Source organism: Herpailurus yagouaroundi, unplaced genomic scaffold (assembly GCF_014898765.1).
Source record: "Herpailurus yagouaroundi ecotype Mexico unplaced genomic scaffold, PumYag 166, whole genome shotgun sequence".
In the NCBI taxonomy this organism is placed as follows: domain Eukaryota; kingdom Metazoa; phylum Chordata; class Mammalia; order Carnivora; family Felidae; genus Herpailurus; species Herpailurus yagouaroundi.
The window spans coordinates 35,723,834-35,741,365 of NW_024412407.1; the positions used below are offsets into that span (position 1 = coordinate 35,723,834).

The following is a 17,532-nucleotide window of genomic DNA, read 5'->3' on the forward strand; positions in this document are numbered from 1 at the left end:
TGTATGTTAGTATGGAATCATGATACGTATTTTACTCTATAAAATTATGGAATATTATAAGGTAATATTTCATTATTATCATTAAATAGTTGCAAAAATCCCAGAATTGGCATTAGGAGCACCTTCAAGCTGATTCCTGTGTCCTTTTCATGAGCGTCCTTCTCTTCTTTTTAAATTGTGGTAAAAAACAAAACAAAACAAAAACGCTTAATATAAAATCTGCCATTTTAACCATTTATAAGCAGAGAGTATAGTACTGTTAATTATTTATGCACGCTGTTGTACAACAAGATCTCTAGAACTTTTTCATTTTGCAGAACTGAAATTCTTCCAAACAGCTTCCTTTTCCCCCCTCCCCCTGCCCTGGCAACCACCATTTTAACTTGCCTTTCTCTAAGAGTTTGACTTCTTTTGATACCTGAAGTGGAATCATCTAGTGGAATAAGTGGAATAATACAGTATTGCCTTGTTGTTGCTGGCTTATTTCCCTTAGCATAATGTCCTCACAGTTCATCTGTTTTGTAGCATATAACAAGACTCCCTTATTTTTAAAGGCTGAATAATATTTTATGTATGCACCACATTTTCTTTACCCATTCATCCATCAGTGGATATTTAGGTTGGTTCAACCTTTTGGCTATTATGAATAACGCTGCAGTGAACATGGATTGCAAACATCTCTGAGATCCTGTTTTAGTTCTTTTAGATATATACCCAGAAGTGGGATTGCTGGATCATATAGTGATTCTATTTTTAATTTTTCAAGCAACCCCCATAATTTTAAAGCCTTTTTTGGAAGAACAGTATATTCAGCTTTATCTTATATTTCTCTTGCCTCAGCCCTGGAATCAACTGTTACTCCAAAGAATCATGGTTCTTTTTAATGAAGGGTAGTATTTAAAAACCAGTATCTGGGGGGCGCCCGGCTGGTTCAGTTGGAAGAGCATGCAACTCTTGATCTTGGGGTCATGAGTTCGAGCTCCATGTTGGGTGTAAAGATTACTTAAAAAAAGAAACTTTAAAAAATTAAAATAAAATGAAAAAATATCTGGACATAAGGCATGCTCATTGATACTGGAGTAATTTGCCTTTCAATAATAAGGTATTGATTATTATTTCTACTCAGACTCCAAATAGAATTTATTTTACTTGTGCTTGAAAAGAATGAGAGGAAAGAGAACAGTTTTCCCTTGTTAACATGCTAATGTTTTCTGCATTAGGGTTTTTGGAAGGCCCTAGGACAGTGGGACTCTTAAAAGTGTCTCATGAAGCAATTGATAGAATTGACCAAGGTGGTATTGTGTTGATCATAATAATGCCTTCAACTGAAAATCTGTTTTCAATTTTCTAGTTTTCCTGAGTAATTTTGGCTTTAGAAAGCTTTGGCCACAGTAGCATTTCTTAGCTCTCTGTAAGAGCATACTAACTGCAAATGTTTAATATTCTAAACATGACTCCTTGAAAAAATAAAATTATGTAATGAAACTATGATATTTTCTCTTTTCACATTAAAAATCACTTGTATTGGGGCGTCTGGGTGGCTTAGTTGGTTGAGCATCCGACTTCGGCTCAGGTCATGATCTCACAGTTGGTGAGTTCGAGCCCCGCGTCGGTCTCTGTGCTGACAGCTCAGAGCCTGGAGCCTGCTTCAGATTCTGTGTCTCCCTCTCTCTTCCCTTTCCCCACTCGTTCTCTGTCTCTCAAAAATGAATGAACATTAAAAAAAATTTTTTTAAATCACTTGTATTTACCGAGACATAAATCTTAAACTAGGTTAAAAGGCTTTAATGCAACACTGTAATTGCCCTTACGCTCTCTTACACAGGTACATGACATCTCTTTACTTCCCCTGCTAGATTCAAAGCATTTCTCCCAGTGAGCATCTGCATGATTGAACTGTTACTTCCACAGATATGTATTCCATTTTTTTTTTTTAAATACCACTTCTGTGAAATTCTGTTTTATACCCTATTATCAGTGAACCTCCAATGAGGTATATTGTCTCTTTATATATAAATTTTAATTCACTACTTGTTTTAGACATTGGCTGGAACATTAGAAGAGGAATGGTTCATTGTGAACATAACTTAAATTTCTCTTTTAGGATGTCATAATGTTCCCACTCTAGCTCATTTTATGATGGGTACCTGGTTGTCCTGTTGTCATCTATCTCTTGAACGTGTCTAGTCAAGTGGAGCTGCATAGCAACAAGTTTGGTAATAGACTGGCTGCGTTCCCAATTTATGGGTAATCCGGTCTTGACATTTAATAAGCTGATGAAACTGCTCAAGAAAACAGATGTGATACCTATAGAACGTTTGCTATTACCTCCTTTCTGTGGAGCTATTCTGGTTAACCCACATCTGTTTCCTGTTGTAGTCTATATTCTCATTGCGGTTTGTAATATTTGGGAATGCCTCAGAATAGTTAAATCCCTACCACAATGTGGTTGAAGCAGTTGAAACCACTAGAGACTCTGGTTCAGATTTGGAGGTAGATTTTAGAAGTGACAGAAGCCCAATTTCAGTGTAACGAATTAAACCACTCTGAGGTAATACAGTGAAGCACACCGTCAAGAGTTGCCAGATTTAATTAGTGTTGGCTCCACCTTGAAAGCATAAGGGTAATCTTTTGGAATCACTTAAAATGGTTCATTTGTTCTGGGTTCAGAATGTACAAGCAAGCTTTAACCAGGATTTGTGTTGTTATTTTAAACATAAGAAGCTTAAAACCATATTTACAAACCTAGTAACCTGCCCCAAACTGTAACTTGTTGGGTATGAGAAGTATAATAGTGATTTTCTTTGAGATGAAGCAGTATGTTCTTGTTTCACTGTGTTGCTTCTGTCCAGTAGAGATTGTGTAGCTGGTAAAAGCACAGTATTTAAGGGAGATGTCATTTTCTTTTTTTTTTTTTTAACGTTTATTTATTATTGCAAGACAGAGAGATACAAAGCGTGAGAAGGGAAGGGGTAGAGAGAGGGGGGAAGATGCAGAATCCGAAGCAGGCTCCAGGCTCTGAGCCATCAGCACAGAGCCCGATGCGGGGCTTGAACTCATGAACTGTGAGATCATGACCTCAGCCGAAGTCCGTTGCCTAACCAACTGAGCCACCCAGGCGCCCCATGGGAGATGTCATTTTCTAATGGAAGTGTCATCTCTGCAAAAGTAATGCAAAGAAACAGATTTCAGAAAGTAATCATTGGACTCTGTATAAAGAGAAATATATGGTTCTTTAGATGTAAAGTCTCACAATCAGATTTTGTTTAAGCTGTTGATCCCTTAATCTCTTCAGGGGATTCTTATGATTGGTTTCCACATCATATCAACAACAAAAGTGATAACAGCATTTGTTAATGACAGCTATTATTATCATTATTATTCAAGTACCCTTGGACTTGCACCTTATCTTTCCTCCCTTCTTTATTTTTTAATTATGAAAAATATCAGACATAAAGCAGAGATTCTCATGAACCACCATCTTTAACCATTATTATTAGCACATGGTCAATCTAGAATACTCTTAGTGGGAGAGCCAAGGAGATGGCAGATATGGATTATCTTATTAAACTTAAATATTGGGATAACCTAAAAGAAATCAAAGAATCAGGCCTTTGTCCTTGCTCTTACAAGTCTCAGCTAGTTCTTTGAAATGTGGACTTGGAAATGTGATAAAAGCTGGGGAAAAAAAGTAGAATTCTATTAAATTTTTTCATCAGAAATCATTTTTTGAAATAATTTTAACCTATGTTAGGATTTAAGTATAGTATAGCTGAAGAGGAAGTAAAGACCAAATGGAAGACATTTCATTGTTGTGGCTTTACTGAGCCTACTGGCTTTACTGAGTCTTTACTAAAGACCAAATGGAAGACATTTCACTGTTGTGGCTTTACTGAGCCTTTACTGAGAGAGGCAGAATGTGAGTGGGGGAGGGGCAGAAAGAGAGAGAGAGGGAGACCCCGAATTCGAAGTAGGCTCCAGGCTTCGAGCTGTCAGCACAGAGCCTGACACTGTGCATGGTTGGAACCATGAAATCATGACCTGAGCCAAAGTCAGACGCTTAACCAACTGAGCCACCCAGGTGCCCCTCAGTAATAAATTTTTAAGTTTTGATTACATGTTGAAATGAAAATATTTTGGATATATTGGATTAGATAAAATACAGTATTAAAGTTAATTTTACCTGTTTCTTTTTACTTCTTAGAATCTGGCTACTAGAAAATTTAAAATTACAATGCATGATTCACCTGTGGGGCTTAAATATTTCTCTTGGGCAGTATTATTCTAGACCCAGTCCTCTTATAAAAACTACAAGAAACATAGGGAATTAAGGGAAACAATGTGCTTCTAAAATTTCATTTAAAAATCTTTAGCACATCTTAATTACATGGTTTAGGTGGAAATAGATGTGATGTATCTAGCTTTAATGTGCACTTTATTTACCTCTTTCCCCTCTACCCCTGGTAGGGGGGGGCGGGGAACTTCTGGTTTTTGCTTTTAAAGTGAAAGAAAAAGGATTAGCTAAAAGGGACTAATGCTCTAGTGGGTAAAGCTACAAAATCCTTAGTTGTGGCTTTTAAGAAAACTGTATTTGAGTTCCTGGCCACTGTGCTAAAGATCTTTGTGAGACCTTCATTACCATTTGTTGTTGTTGTTCTGACAGATGTTGCTAAAAACCTTGTATTTTAAATATGTTCTTTGCTCCTTTTTTCTTCTTCCTGAGACCCTGGCTTGCACTTAAAGCAGCATTAACACTGATCCAAACACCAGTTTGGACAAGGGCCTAGACCAAAGCATTTCTAATCTATAATCCCTTATGTGTAATTCTGAAATCGAAAAAGCTATCAAAACCAACTTATTTCCGTTAATTCATTTGGTGGAAAACCTGACTTGAAGCAATGTAAGACTATCCATAGTCTTTATTTATCCTTCTTTGTGGGAATATATATGTATTTTGCTGCAAAAATATTAATGTGTTTGGCAACCAGGTGCTCCCTGAAGCCAGGCAGAGGTGATATGCCATGTGCGTTGTGTTCACCTTTCTAAATTTCACAGTAAATCTGAAGTCTGAAATATGGCTGGCCCTAAGCCTCAGATAAGGGATTTGGACCTCTATTACCATCCCACAGTAATTGAAGATATTCTATTAGCCCTAATTCTGTATTTAAGATGACTATTTTCAGCACAATCTGAACACAGTAACAGAGGTAAATGAGGTCCTCCCAAAACAGAATTTTGTCATATCACTCTCCTTTAAAGTGCCCTCAGAAGTATCTTGTTTTCTATAGGTCTCATCCTGAAGTCTCATCCCTGCCATAGGATGCTATCTATCTGCCTAATGTTGTGTCCTTTGAGTCCCTTTTGTGTTCTCTCTGCCTCAAAGCATTTGTTTCAAAGTCAGTCACACAAGGCATCCTTGACTGTGTCTTAACATGTGTTACTTCTTTTATTCTGAAAAACCCTTTTTTCTGTTTGTCAAAATTCTTCTAATTCTTCAAGATGGATTTGAGCTCCTCTATTTCCTATACTTCTTGATAAGATATAGGCCAGAGAGGAGTATATGTGTATGGTTTTAATGTAAATACAGTTTACCTCCTCAACTAAATTATAATCCCTTAGCTACAAGAGGCCCTGTAATAAACTTCTTAGCATTCCTCATGAGGTCTTTCGTGGCGATTTGCCTTCATTAGATGTATTTGTTAATGTTTGATTTGGGGCTGGGGGAGTGAAGCAAGGATCCGGTACAGCAGCAAAAATATTTGTGATCGAATTGTCATACTGTTTGCTCCTTTTTATCTGCTGTTTTAGTTATGTACATCTAAGTGGCGTAAGCAAACAATACAAATTGGGGTTTGGAAATGGGAATAAGGCTGCAGCCCTGTAGTTTTCCACTAGTTGCCAGGATATAGAAAGGTCTGTATTGTTTTTATTCTTCTGCTAGACAGTGTGGTTGTTTTGGTCTTCAATTTCCACGTATTCTTTTATATTAATGTATCAATTTTTATTTTGAAGCACTACATTTTAATCAATTAGTTACAGCCATTTAAATGTAACTATTTACTAAGAGGTACTAAGGTATTTATTGAAATAATTTTAAAAGGCAAGAACCAACATCTGCAGGGCATCTATACATCTGATACTGTGCTACGTATTTAACATTATTTTATTTCATTCTTAAATAATTCAGTGTTACAAGTTCTCTTCCTGTTTTACAAGTTCTCTTCCTGTTTTACGGTGAGAAATTGCCTAAGGGTACCCAGTGAGTGATAGAACTTATATTCGAAATCTAAGTCTGTCTAGTTGTGCCAGAACATTGTTTGCCAATCATGAGAGATTTTTAGAGAGCAGAATGGAGAGTCACCGCTAAATAGAAGACGCTTAATTGTGTAAACTAAAAGCATCTTTTGGAGTTGTGATTTTGTTATTTTTCCCACTGTGATTTTCAGTTCCGTTTTTTGCCTGTTATCCAAATTCATACTTATGCAGCCATCTTTTAAGTTGTTCACTTATTAGAATGAACAGAAATGTTGTAGGCTAACACAACTGAAAGAAAGAGTTGGTTGATCCTGTAATGTTTTTGGAGGAGAAATTTAAATTTTATTTCATTTCATTTCATTTTTTAATGTTTATTTATTTTTGAGAGAGAGGGAGAGAGAGCATGAGCAGTGGAGGGGCAGAGAGAGAGGGAGACACAGAATCTGAAACGGGCTCCAGGCTCTGAGCTGTCAGCAACGAGCCTGACACTGGTTGAACTCACAAACCCCTGAACCATCGTGAATCATGACCTGAGCCGAAGTTGGATGCTAACCAACTGAGCCAGCCAGGTGCCCGTAAATTTTATTTTTATGAAGAAGTTCGATATTAGGCATTTAGTGTGTGCCTTTAGATGAGGAAACAAATCTTAACAGGAAGGTCAGTATTTGGGCATAGTACAGCAAAATTAGTGTTAGTTTATTAAATGTAAGATAATGCAGAGTAATTGATTTAAGATCATACTGAAACTAGAAGAAAATCAAGTCAGACATTTTAATATACCAGAAGCTGGTGAGGAAGTAGTATTTTAGGGTGGTACAGTGCATACTATTTAGCACTGTGTGTTGGAAATTCTTCAATTGGATGGTGAACTCCCCCTAACAAGAGAACATAAGTTCACTATTAAGTATATGACATTTTAGATGACGTAGTGGTACATTTTCCAGGAGATGCAGTTGGAAATACTGCAGTAGAAACTGATGAGACCTTAGACTAGAACTTTACATATTTATTTTTTGTGTATTTATTTTTACATAAGATAACAGAAGCTGCAAGATTTGATGGTCTTTAAAAGGTGATTTACAGAGGAGAACTCAGGAAACCTTGGAAAATATCCAACCAGGTCTGAAAAAGGAAGGGAGAACCAGTAAAAATGAAGAGATAAAAAGCCTTTCTGACTATAGAAAAAGGGAAAAGGTCATATTGTGCCATGAAAATCCAGTGCATAGTTTCAGTGGGTGGTTAAGAGTATCAAATTAAAAAAAAAAGGCAAAAGAGCACAGGAACTGAGGAAAGCAAGGAGGTAGTCACTGACCATTTTCAGTAGACTTATTTCATCTGAGTCAGAGATTGGAAGTCAGCAGAGTGAGGGAATGAATCTTAAGAGATGGAGGCAGCTGTTACAGATCATATTCAAAGAATGTGGCAGTAAAAACAGAATCATTCAACTTTTGAACAGTGTCTTTCTAAGTTGGAAGAAATTGTGTTGTGATAAAGGCAGAAAAAAAGGACCCTATGAAGAGGGAGATATTGAAGATATCTAGGAAATAGTACTAAAAGGAATTTCTCATGAAAGGGTAGAAGAAGATGCTAGAGTCAAGAGATAATCTCTGGAGGAGAGTACCTCTGGATGGAGGTAAAATAAAAGTACAGAGTTTTAAAAAATAAACTTTCCCTACCTAGAATAAAGATGTTTCTGTTACACATCTTACAAAGGAAAGATTTTTCTCTCCGATCACAGTTTCCAATAATACAGGGGGGCCAGAAATTCTTTCTTGGAGCTCTGCTTTTAGGGAGGGTTCAGGAATGTATCCATTCTCCAAAAGTAGGGAGTAGTGTGGATTTTTTTCTTACATGGATTTAAATTTTTTACATGGATTTAAAATTTGGGCAAGAATACCTTTCATTCAAATGGCTAAACTGTAGAATCTGAGGAAAATGTTAAATTTTCATTTCCATTTTTAGGAAGGTTTCTTGAGTGAGTGTCTTAGGAAACCTATCTCTTTTTAAAAATTATTTAACAAATATTTATTGAGTTCTTTGTCAGACTCTTTAACAGTAGATGTGGCAGGCACGTAAATGGATGAATTAGGTTCCTGCTAGTCTAGAAAGAGGTCACATTCTAGTTAGATACGTAAACAAATTATTGACCCTTTTTCTCTACTCAGTCCTTTTGCTCTTAAACACCAAAGTAATCTTAAGATATAAATATCATAAAGCATATCCAGGAATGATCTGTTGCAAGAAAATATGAATGTAAAAAGTCGAGTCATGTCTCAAATTAAGGAGAAATTATTAACTTTAAGCAGTGTTTAATGTAGGAATTAGGATAGTATTCTTTTAAACTATGTTTTTTGGGGCTCCTGGGTGGATCAGTTGGGTGAGCATCTGACTTCGGCTCGAGTCATGATCTCATGGTTCGTGAATTCGAGCCCCACATCAGGCTCTGTGCCGGCAGCTCGGAGCCTGGAGCCTGCTTCAGATTCTATGTCTCCCTCTCTCTGTCCTCCTCCCCCGCTTGCACTCTGTGCCTCTCTTTCTCTCAAAAATAAATATAAAAGAAATAAACTATGTTTTAAAAAAAACTTTTTAAACAAAGATTAAATAAAGATTTAAACATATAAATGAAATATTTATTGATATTTGCCCATGAAAATGCAAGGATATAGCACAGTTTTGCTTACTCAATTTTTTAAGTACTTTGTTTTCAAGGTTTGGCTGTTCTTGGAAGGTTAGCAAGAGTTTTTAAGTTTTAGAGAGGAGAGATAAAGATAACATCTGGTTGTCATTCCATTTAGGCAATCACAGTATTGACTTATATGGACTATTTCCTACTAATTTTATGGATAAAAAAATTAATTCTTGCATAAATCATAATACTGTTTGTAGGAGGGTAGGGAAGATACTGTTTGCATGTATGTACATGATTTTAGTACCAGAATAACATTTCTGAAGTCCAGTTTGCCTGGCACACAGGCCACTTAATGGTAGAAATGGTTTCAGTTGGGGACTTCCAAGTTTTTGCTTTAGAAGACTGACTCCATCTTTCAGAACAGAAGATGAGTACATGTTGCTGGAATGTCAGGGACAGAAAAGATGCCTTTGCCACTTGTACAGAAATTGTTGAGTTTATGAGAGTTTCAGAATGAATTTAATAATGTTGCTAAATGGGGTAGTTGGAGACAGTAGGTACATCCCAGTTCCTGGAAACTTAGTTGCAGAGAGTGTTGTAAACTCCAGATACATTTATAATTATAATCTTAAGAGACTGAGAGATGTTCTGAGAGCCCTTTTATCTTGGGCTTTCAAAAAATTTTCAAACAAAACCATAAAAGAAAAAAGTATAATAAGTGGAAGGAGTCCTAAACAAGACATTTTGTTTTCAGCTGTGTGATCTTCTGTGAATCTCTGTTTCATTATAGATGTAAAACAGACAAAACTCTCAGGAAAAATAAAGTATGTTATTAAACAAAATATATAATAAAATCATGTGTATGAAGGTACATTATAATGTAAAAACAAATGTAAAAGCAAATTTAAGGTAATGATATTGTATTTTTAATTTTTTAAAGGCACTTAATAAAAGAGATACATACTAAGGCTAATATTGCCAGAATTTTTAGAAGGAAGAGTAATAAGAGATAGAGAAATAGAGGGAAAATATGAGCTTATACTGAGTATTTTAAATCATTCTTGTTACATTAGCATGTTGTTATTTTGTGAAAACATTATAATAAAAATAACTAAGATGACTCTTTTCAGTTTTGATACAACAGGCAGTTGGATTTGTCATTTTATATACATTCGAAGAATAAGTACACATCTTTTCCTCTTGTCTTTAAACTTAAACTTGAAGGTTATGAATATTGATGGCACTGGGAGACGAGTACTGGTGGAAGACAAAATTCCTCACATATTTGGGTTTACTCTGTTGGGTGACTATGTTTACTGGACTGACTGGCAGAGGCGTAGCATCGAAAGAGTACACAAACGAAGTGCAGAGAGGGAGATCATCATAGATCAACTTCCTGATCTCATGGGCCTAAAGGCCACAAATGTTCATCGAATCATTGGTAAGTAATTAAAAAATTCCTTCAAAGATGGACGCCAAGAATGAGACAAGTTAGAGATAGTGGTTTATCAAGCAGCAGTGTAAATTTTTGGTGTTTTGAGGGAATATAGAAATTATCTGTTAATTTTTTTTTTTTTTTTTTTTTTTTAGCAAGAAATGGGCCTTTTGAATGTTGGCTTAGTACTCTGGCTACATAGTTTGACTTGAAGGGCTAAATATATACACACACACATGCACACACACCTGCTTCATTAAAAGAATTCTGTCCTATTGTATGAATAATGTAGCTTATTTTAAAGCTTACTGTGGGTACAAAGGAAAGTATTTGCATACCTTTATTTCCAGTTGATTAGCAGGGGGTTTTGACCTGTCCCGTTTCTGACTTGGGCCAGTGCACAGTCCTTAGATAGTCTAGTGGTATCTATCTAAACAGCCCCAGGAGGGCACCACATTGAAGCTAACTTAGTGTGGAGGGCTGGCCTAGCAAAGTGCATGCACTACAATGCAGAACTCCTGGGCTCAAGCATTCCCCCTGCCTCAGCCTCCTGAGTAGGTGGGAATACAGGCCTGCATCACTGCCCCTGGCTTTTTATTCCCTATTAATCTTCATGGTATTTATGACATTAGGATTGAAACTATATTTTGGAGCAGATAGAATCATAGGTCTTTGTGAACCATATGCCTAGTCGTTTTAAGTGAAAATATGTTGATTGTGTCAATGTGTGTGTCTTTCTGTATCCTTTTATAATTAACATATTTTTTAGGTTCCAACCCTTGTGCAGAGGAAAATGGGGGATGTAGCCATCTTTGCCTATATAGGCCTCAAGGCCTTCGTTGTGCCTGCCCCATTGGCTTTGAACTCATCAGTGACATGAAGACTTGCATTGTCCCAGAGGCTTTCCTTTTGTTTTCACGGAGAGCAGATATCAGGCGAATTTCTTTGGAAACTAACAATAATAACGTGGCCATTCCTCTCACTGGTGTCAAAGAAGCTTCTGCTTTGGATTTTGATGTGACAGACAACCGAATTTACTGGACCGATATATCACTCAAGGTTAGCTTAAAAGAATTGAAATGTTAAAACCAAAGACTAAAAGGGAGAGGTTCTAAAATTTGAGTCTTCATGCTGTGATCACTCTCCCTTGTTGTTTAATAGGCAGAATTCAACAAAAGCCCTTAACTTTTTAAAGGAAGGAGGAGGTCCATTCTGTATTTAATTAAGTGCTTTTTTAAAATACAGGATACTTTGCTTGAGTGTTCTAAATCTGCAAGACATAATCTACCTCTGCTTTATTCCATTTGAGAATAATGAGTGACATTTTCTGCAAAGAGTAAGCAGTTGAAGTCCCATCTAAATGAGTTATAGAGACTTGACTTACTTTAAACACAATTCTGTAGTCTGGCTGAGGTAGAAAATGCCAATTATGAGTTAGAATATACCTTTATTTTCTTTTTCCTAAAATAAATATTGAAAAGCACTACTAAGTCAATAAGAGGGAGGAGCTCCTGAACAGAAAATCTGGAGAATAATCTTTCCTTCTTCTAGATTGTTTTGGGCCTATTTCATATAATTTGTGTAAAATTTGTTTAATATGCAAAAATCACGGGGTATTGGAGCCAGAATTGGATTCTAATGGTGTTCAATAAAATCTTTAACTTGAATGAATGAATAAATGAAGTAAAATAAGTATATTTTGGCTTGTATTGTATGGCCTTCTAAGTTTTCCTCATCTTGAAAGTAGAGATAATACCTATCTTGCAGGGCTGTTTTGAAGATTAAATGAGAAAATATGTGTACACAAGGTACTTAAGGTAGTGCTTGCCAAGAAGTAGCAGCCATTATTAATGGCTTGAATAATGGCTTGAAATTTTGGGAACTCAGAGCTGCAGTGGTAATAATCTGATAATGGTTATTTACATTTTATGATGTATAAGGTTGTTGCGATCTTTGCAGATTGACACAATGACATGGCATACTCTCAGGAACCTTTAGGAAGTTGACTACCAGTTACAAGTCTACAGCATTCTGGCCATATTTTTTTCACTTGATTACTAATAGATTTTAAAAGCAAAGTCATTCCACTGTCTTACTTGAGTAAATTTTTGGTCCTTAATAATTAAAAAAATTTCTCCTCGGCTTGATACTAAAACTTGAGGTCACAGTTGCATTTATTAGAGATTGACATCCGGCTTTTTCTGTGCTTGTAAAATACATGAATTGTATTAAGAAACTATGCGTCTGGATCCTCGCACCCAATGAAAACTAGAACTCTTCTTTCTGGGTAGTGTTTTATACTTAAGCCATGTGATTTTGTTGTTAATCTCATTCTTGCAGACCATCAGCAGAGCCTTCATGAATGGCAGTGCACTGGAACACGTGGTGGAATTTGGCTTAGATTATCCAGAAGGCATGGCAGTAGACTGGCTTGGGAAGAACTTGTACTGGGCAGACACAGGAACGAATCGAATTGAGGTGTCAAAGTTGGATGGGCAGCACCGACAAGTTTTGGTTTGGAAAGACCTAGATAGTCCCAGAGCTCTTGCACTGGACCCTGCTGAAGGGTAAACAGCTTTTATGTATGCATTCTTTGCAACTGTGTTGCCCATAGCCTCGTTATGGATTGTATTTTTGATGTCTTAAATAATGCTTACTAGGAATCTGGTAACTAAACCGTAGGTAGGCTTTATTTTAAAACCCATTAGTTGAGATTTCACTGATTTAGAACTAATTATTAGCTATATTTTACTTTTGCCATTATTAACATTAGGTAAAGGAAGATTGGTGAGATGGACTAGTAATTAAATATTACCGATCCCATTTGTATGCTAATCAACAGCCTTTTTAAAGGTATCGTTTGCATTTTGTTTTACCCTCTCTGAAGTTAAATCAGATCTAAAACCCACTGAAATAATGCCGTGTACTAAGAAATAGCTGCATTTTAAAAAGTTCCATTTTAGAATATTCATCAGTTCAAAGTGGACAATTAGTTTGATCATTGTTAAAAGCTTAGAGAAACTTTGATATGAGATGGTAAACTGTTTTCGATTAAAAAAACATTTATTTACAACATGACGTTTTTCAAAGGTAGGTGATCGTCTTACATGATGTAGCAAGTTTTAAAAAGCCAACAGCTAAGAAATCTGAAATTTGAAGAATAATTCTACTTTTAAAAGCAGAAGTTTGGGCGCCTGGGTGGCTCAGTCGGTTGAGCATCCGACTTCAGCTCAGGTCATGATCTCGCAGTCCATGAGTTCGAGCCCCGCATTGGGCTCTGTGCAGACAGCTCAGAGCCTGGAGCCTGTTTCAGATTCTGTGTCTCCCTCTCTCTCTGACCCTCCCCCATTCATGCTCTGTCTCTCTCTGTCTCAAAAAAATAAACGTTTAAAAAAAAAAAAGCAGAAGTTAACAGTGTGAACATACAAACATATTTACCATACCTGTAATTAAAAATAGATCCTTGAAATCACATTAATTCCATTATTACCTAGTCTCCATCTCGTTAGAAGGCCAGAGCAAAGACAGCTTCTCTGTGCTGACATGTTGTGGTTGGATTACGGTGATCTTAACTCTATGTTACCACACAGATAAATTTAATAATTGAGACTAAGGACTCCACAGTTTATTTGGCTGCTAGCAACTGTGACATTTGTCTCACAGTTGTTTTTGCTTCTTGTGTGCACGTGCCTGTCAGCTGACAAGTACAAATGCAAACAAAGCCCAAGATTAACTTTAATTTTCAGAAAAGCACGTTCATGCATTGCTACTAAGTCAACCATCAGCTGAGACTGATGAGTAAATGTCTGTCCTCAGGTATTTGATGAGAGTTGGCATGTGGAGTGCTTTTCTAGTTCCAGTATTCAGAATGTTTCAAAACTAGCACCTTACTAGTTTAGTTGAAAAAGTACTTAGCTAGGGATTAGGTTCTAGTTCTAGCCCTGCCATGTGATGGGAGTTGAAGAAATTAGATCATTCACATTTCTTTTATTGCTTTGGCCTCTTTACATCTATAAAGAGCCTATACTGTGGGGCTGCTCTGAGGTTAATGTGAAAAACTTGGAAAAAGAATATAAAAGCAAGAAAGTATTCTAAAATTTTACAGGGATTATAGCAGTAGTGTTCAGTGCCCAGCCAACACAGTAAGAGGTGAGTCACTGCTCATACACACATAGTATGTTCCCTTGGACTGCACGACCAAATACATTTCAAACTTTGCTTTTTAGTTCCATTTAAAGACTATTAATTTTTACCTTTGATATACTCCTGCAACTTGTTTTTGGGGAGAGTTGATTATACAAGTTGAAAAATAAGTCTAAAAATTTAAACCTCAAATTACTTGTGTTCAGAAATATGTAAAGATACAAAAATATTTTATGCAGAAGTGAATCAGATTCTGAGCCCAGAACTTTAATTTTTTGGTATCTTCTTGAATATAGTTGCATAAATACAAGTGCTGCAGTATGGATATCATTAGTTTGTTTCCAGTTTCTGGGTTTTGGATGGAACATATTCATTGGAAAGACTAAAGAAAGCTGACTCACTTCCTTTTTAGGATATGAGAAAAAATATTTAGGTGAGGGTGCCAAAATAATTGAAAAAATGATAGCCTTGATTTTGCTTTACCGATTTCCTTGATTTAATGTATATTTTCTTTAAATTTATTTAGTTACCATGCATGAATATGACCCTTTTTCCCAAATAATCAAAAGTGACCTGTTACATATCTATTGTTTTGAATTTAGATTTATGTATTGGACTGAATGGGGTGGAAAACCTAAGATAGACAGAGCTGCCATGGATGGAAGTGAACGTACTACGTTAGTTCCAAATGTGGGACGGGCAAATGGCCTAACTATTGATTATGCTAAAAGGAGGCTTTATTGGACAGACCTGGACACCAACTTAATAGAATCTTCAAATATGCTTGGTAAGCTGTACTTCTTTTTTTTTTTTTTTAATCCAGACAGCTATAGTATGTTATTCTTTCTATACAAAAATCCGTGACTGCTATTTACCATTGGTTAGATACTATTGACAGAACTTCCTATGAATGTCTAGATGTTCTGACATTGTATCCTGTTTATTATTATTAATAGTGGGCCAGGTTCTTGGATTCACATCTCTTTATTTTGTGGAAATTTCTTTATTGTTGGGCTTGTAGTGGAATTTGTAACTCCCTAGATATTCCTGAAGTGACTTTTTGTACTAGTAAAGTACAGTATATGCATTTCCATCTTTTTATGGAAGGAAGACTAAAAGTTCAACTTACAGACCCCTATGGAGAGAAAATAAAACTACAGTCAAAACAGACCACTTGGAGTTTAAACAAACTCAGTGATTTATAGCAAGAATATAAGTTTGAGGCATGGGGTCAGACTGCAGATGGATTGATTTCAGAGGACTGGTCTGGTTTTAAAATTGCTGTTAAATAAATTGTTCTATCTTAAATTGCTTACAACTGTAATATTTTATAGGTTACAACTTTCTTTCTTTTGGCCAATAAGGCTCTTCTACTCTCACATGTTTCATGCCTCTGCTTTTCCCGTCTACTGCCTTTCTGAAAACAGGACTCAACCGGGAAGTTATAGCAGATGACTTGCCTCATCCTTTTGGCTTAACTCAGTACCAAGATTACATCTACTGGACGGACTGGAGCCGGCGCAGCATTGAACGTGCCAACAAAACCAGTGGCCAAAACCGCACCATCATCCAGGGCCATTTGGATTATGTGATGGACATCCTCGTCTTTCACTCCTCTCGGCAGGCAGGGTGGAATGAGTGTGCTTCCAGCAATGGGCACTGCTCCCACCTCTGCTTGGCTGTGCCAGTTGGGGGTTTTGTTTGTGGATGCCCTGCCCACTACTCTCTTAACGCCGACAACAGGACTTGTAGTGGTAAGCTGCGTCTCCCCCAGTGCAAACTAGAATTCGAGGAGAAAGCAGGATTTTGAAAACACTGTAGTTCATGTTCTTTCTAGAGCTAACAAGTTGTAGAAGTTCAGAGTTGATCATTTAACAAAAGAGAAGGACTAAAGATGGAAAAATGCATGTTTTTGTAACTTAACTGTTTGATGATAGCCAGTTGCTGTTATGGAAAAATTGGTATTACAGAAAAAATTAAGTCTTTAACTTTTGAGCATTTAAATATTTAGTGCACAATTGCATAGCTTCAGTGAGACAGACCGTCATACATGTGTGCTATTAAGAATTTATATTATATTTTTCTTATTCGTGTTATATTCATTATAAAATACAGACAGTAAAACAAAGAAAATTTTCAAACTACAACCTCCTTGTCCTTTGAAGTTCGTAGTATAGACTAAAGATAAAAAATTTAAGCAAATAAGAGGCCAGGTGGAAAATGCATATTTTTCATGTAAATTTATCCCGGTATAAAATAATTGTAAATATCTGGGGAACTAAAGAGCACATGCTCTGAGCATTGTGGGTGGTCACTACTTAATTCCAGCTGATTTACCAGATCTTCTCCATTCATCCAGATTTTTCTTGGCTGTAATATCTGCTGATATTTAAATATTAGCAGTACATATTACATATTAAATACACATTAACCACACATACACTGTGCTAATGACATCAAAACATAATGTGTAACAAACATTGTTGGCTTGGGGAAACCTGGTTTATGACTCAAGTATATGTGAAGGCCCATGTCTTGATGGATAGACAAGAACAAATTGCTAGATATGATAAACAAATAGAGAATTCGACCAGAAGGAGTAAATTCATGTCAGAGAAGTGTAGGCTATGGTTCACTAGGGTGGATGGTAACAAAACTGCTATAGGATATTGGATTAGCTGTTAATTATTCAATTAGTCACATATATGACAATGTAATATACAAAAATATATAAAACATATATAAAAAGTATAAAATAAATATATATTATTCTACATGATATATAAACGTAATGTTTAAATTTAACATATAATATAAAATATTAAATGATGTGTATAATAATAATAATAGCTATTAACTATTCAGTTCACTATTGAAATTACTTTATTCTGTGACTGAAAGTACAAGAAGTCACATAGGAAAGGATTCAGTGTGTTGTGACACAAGGCTTCAGTTGTGAAAAAGAAAGAATATAAGTTTATAGTTTAATGATTTAATGGAGTCTTTGCCACATAATAGTTTTGAGTTTTACTAAAGTCACGTAAATTTTTTAAGCTTTAAACTTCTCATT

General features: G+C 36.0%; 1 protein-coding gene across 5 annotated transcripts in view; it reads left to right on the forward strand.

Moving 5' to 3' along the window:
• LRP6 (LDL receptor related protein 6) overlaps positions 1-17,532 on the forward strand; it is a 190,224-nt gene that overhangs the window by 129,311 nt on the left and 43,381 nt on the right. For all 5 annotated transcript variants that reach the window (XR_005794568.1, XR_005794569.1, XM_040488900.1 and 2 more), the window contains 5 exons: positions 10,109-10,325; positions 11,089-11,378; positions 12,660-12,886; positions 15,065-15,249; positions 15,890-16,216. Coding sequence is in view for 3 of the 5 variants with exons in the window: in XM_040488900.1 (XP_040344834.1) it covers positions 10,109-10,325; positions 11,089-11,378; positions 12,660-12,886; positions 15,065-15,249; positions 15,890-16,216 (1,246 nt within the window). In the remaining 2 variants the exon portion in view is untranslated. The remainder of the gene's footprint in view (positions 1-10,108; positions 10,326-11,088; positions 11,379-12,659; positions 12,887-15,064; positions 15,250-15,889; positions 16,217-17,532) is intronic.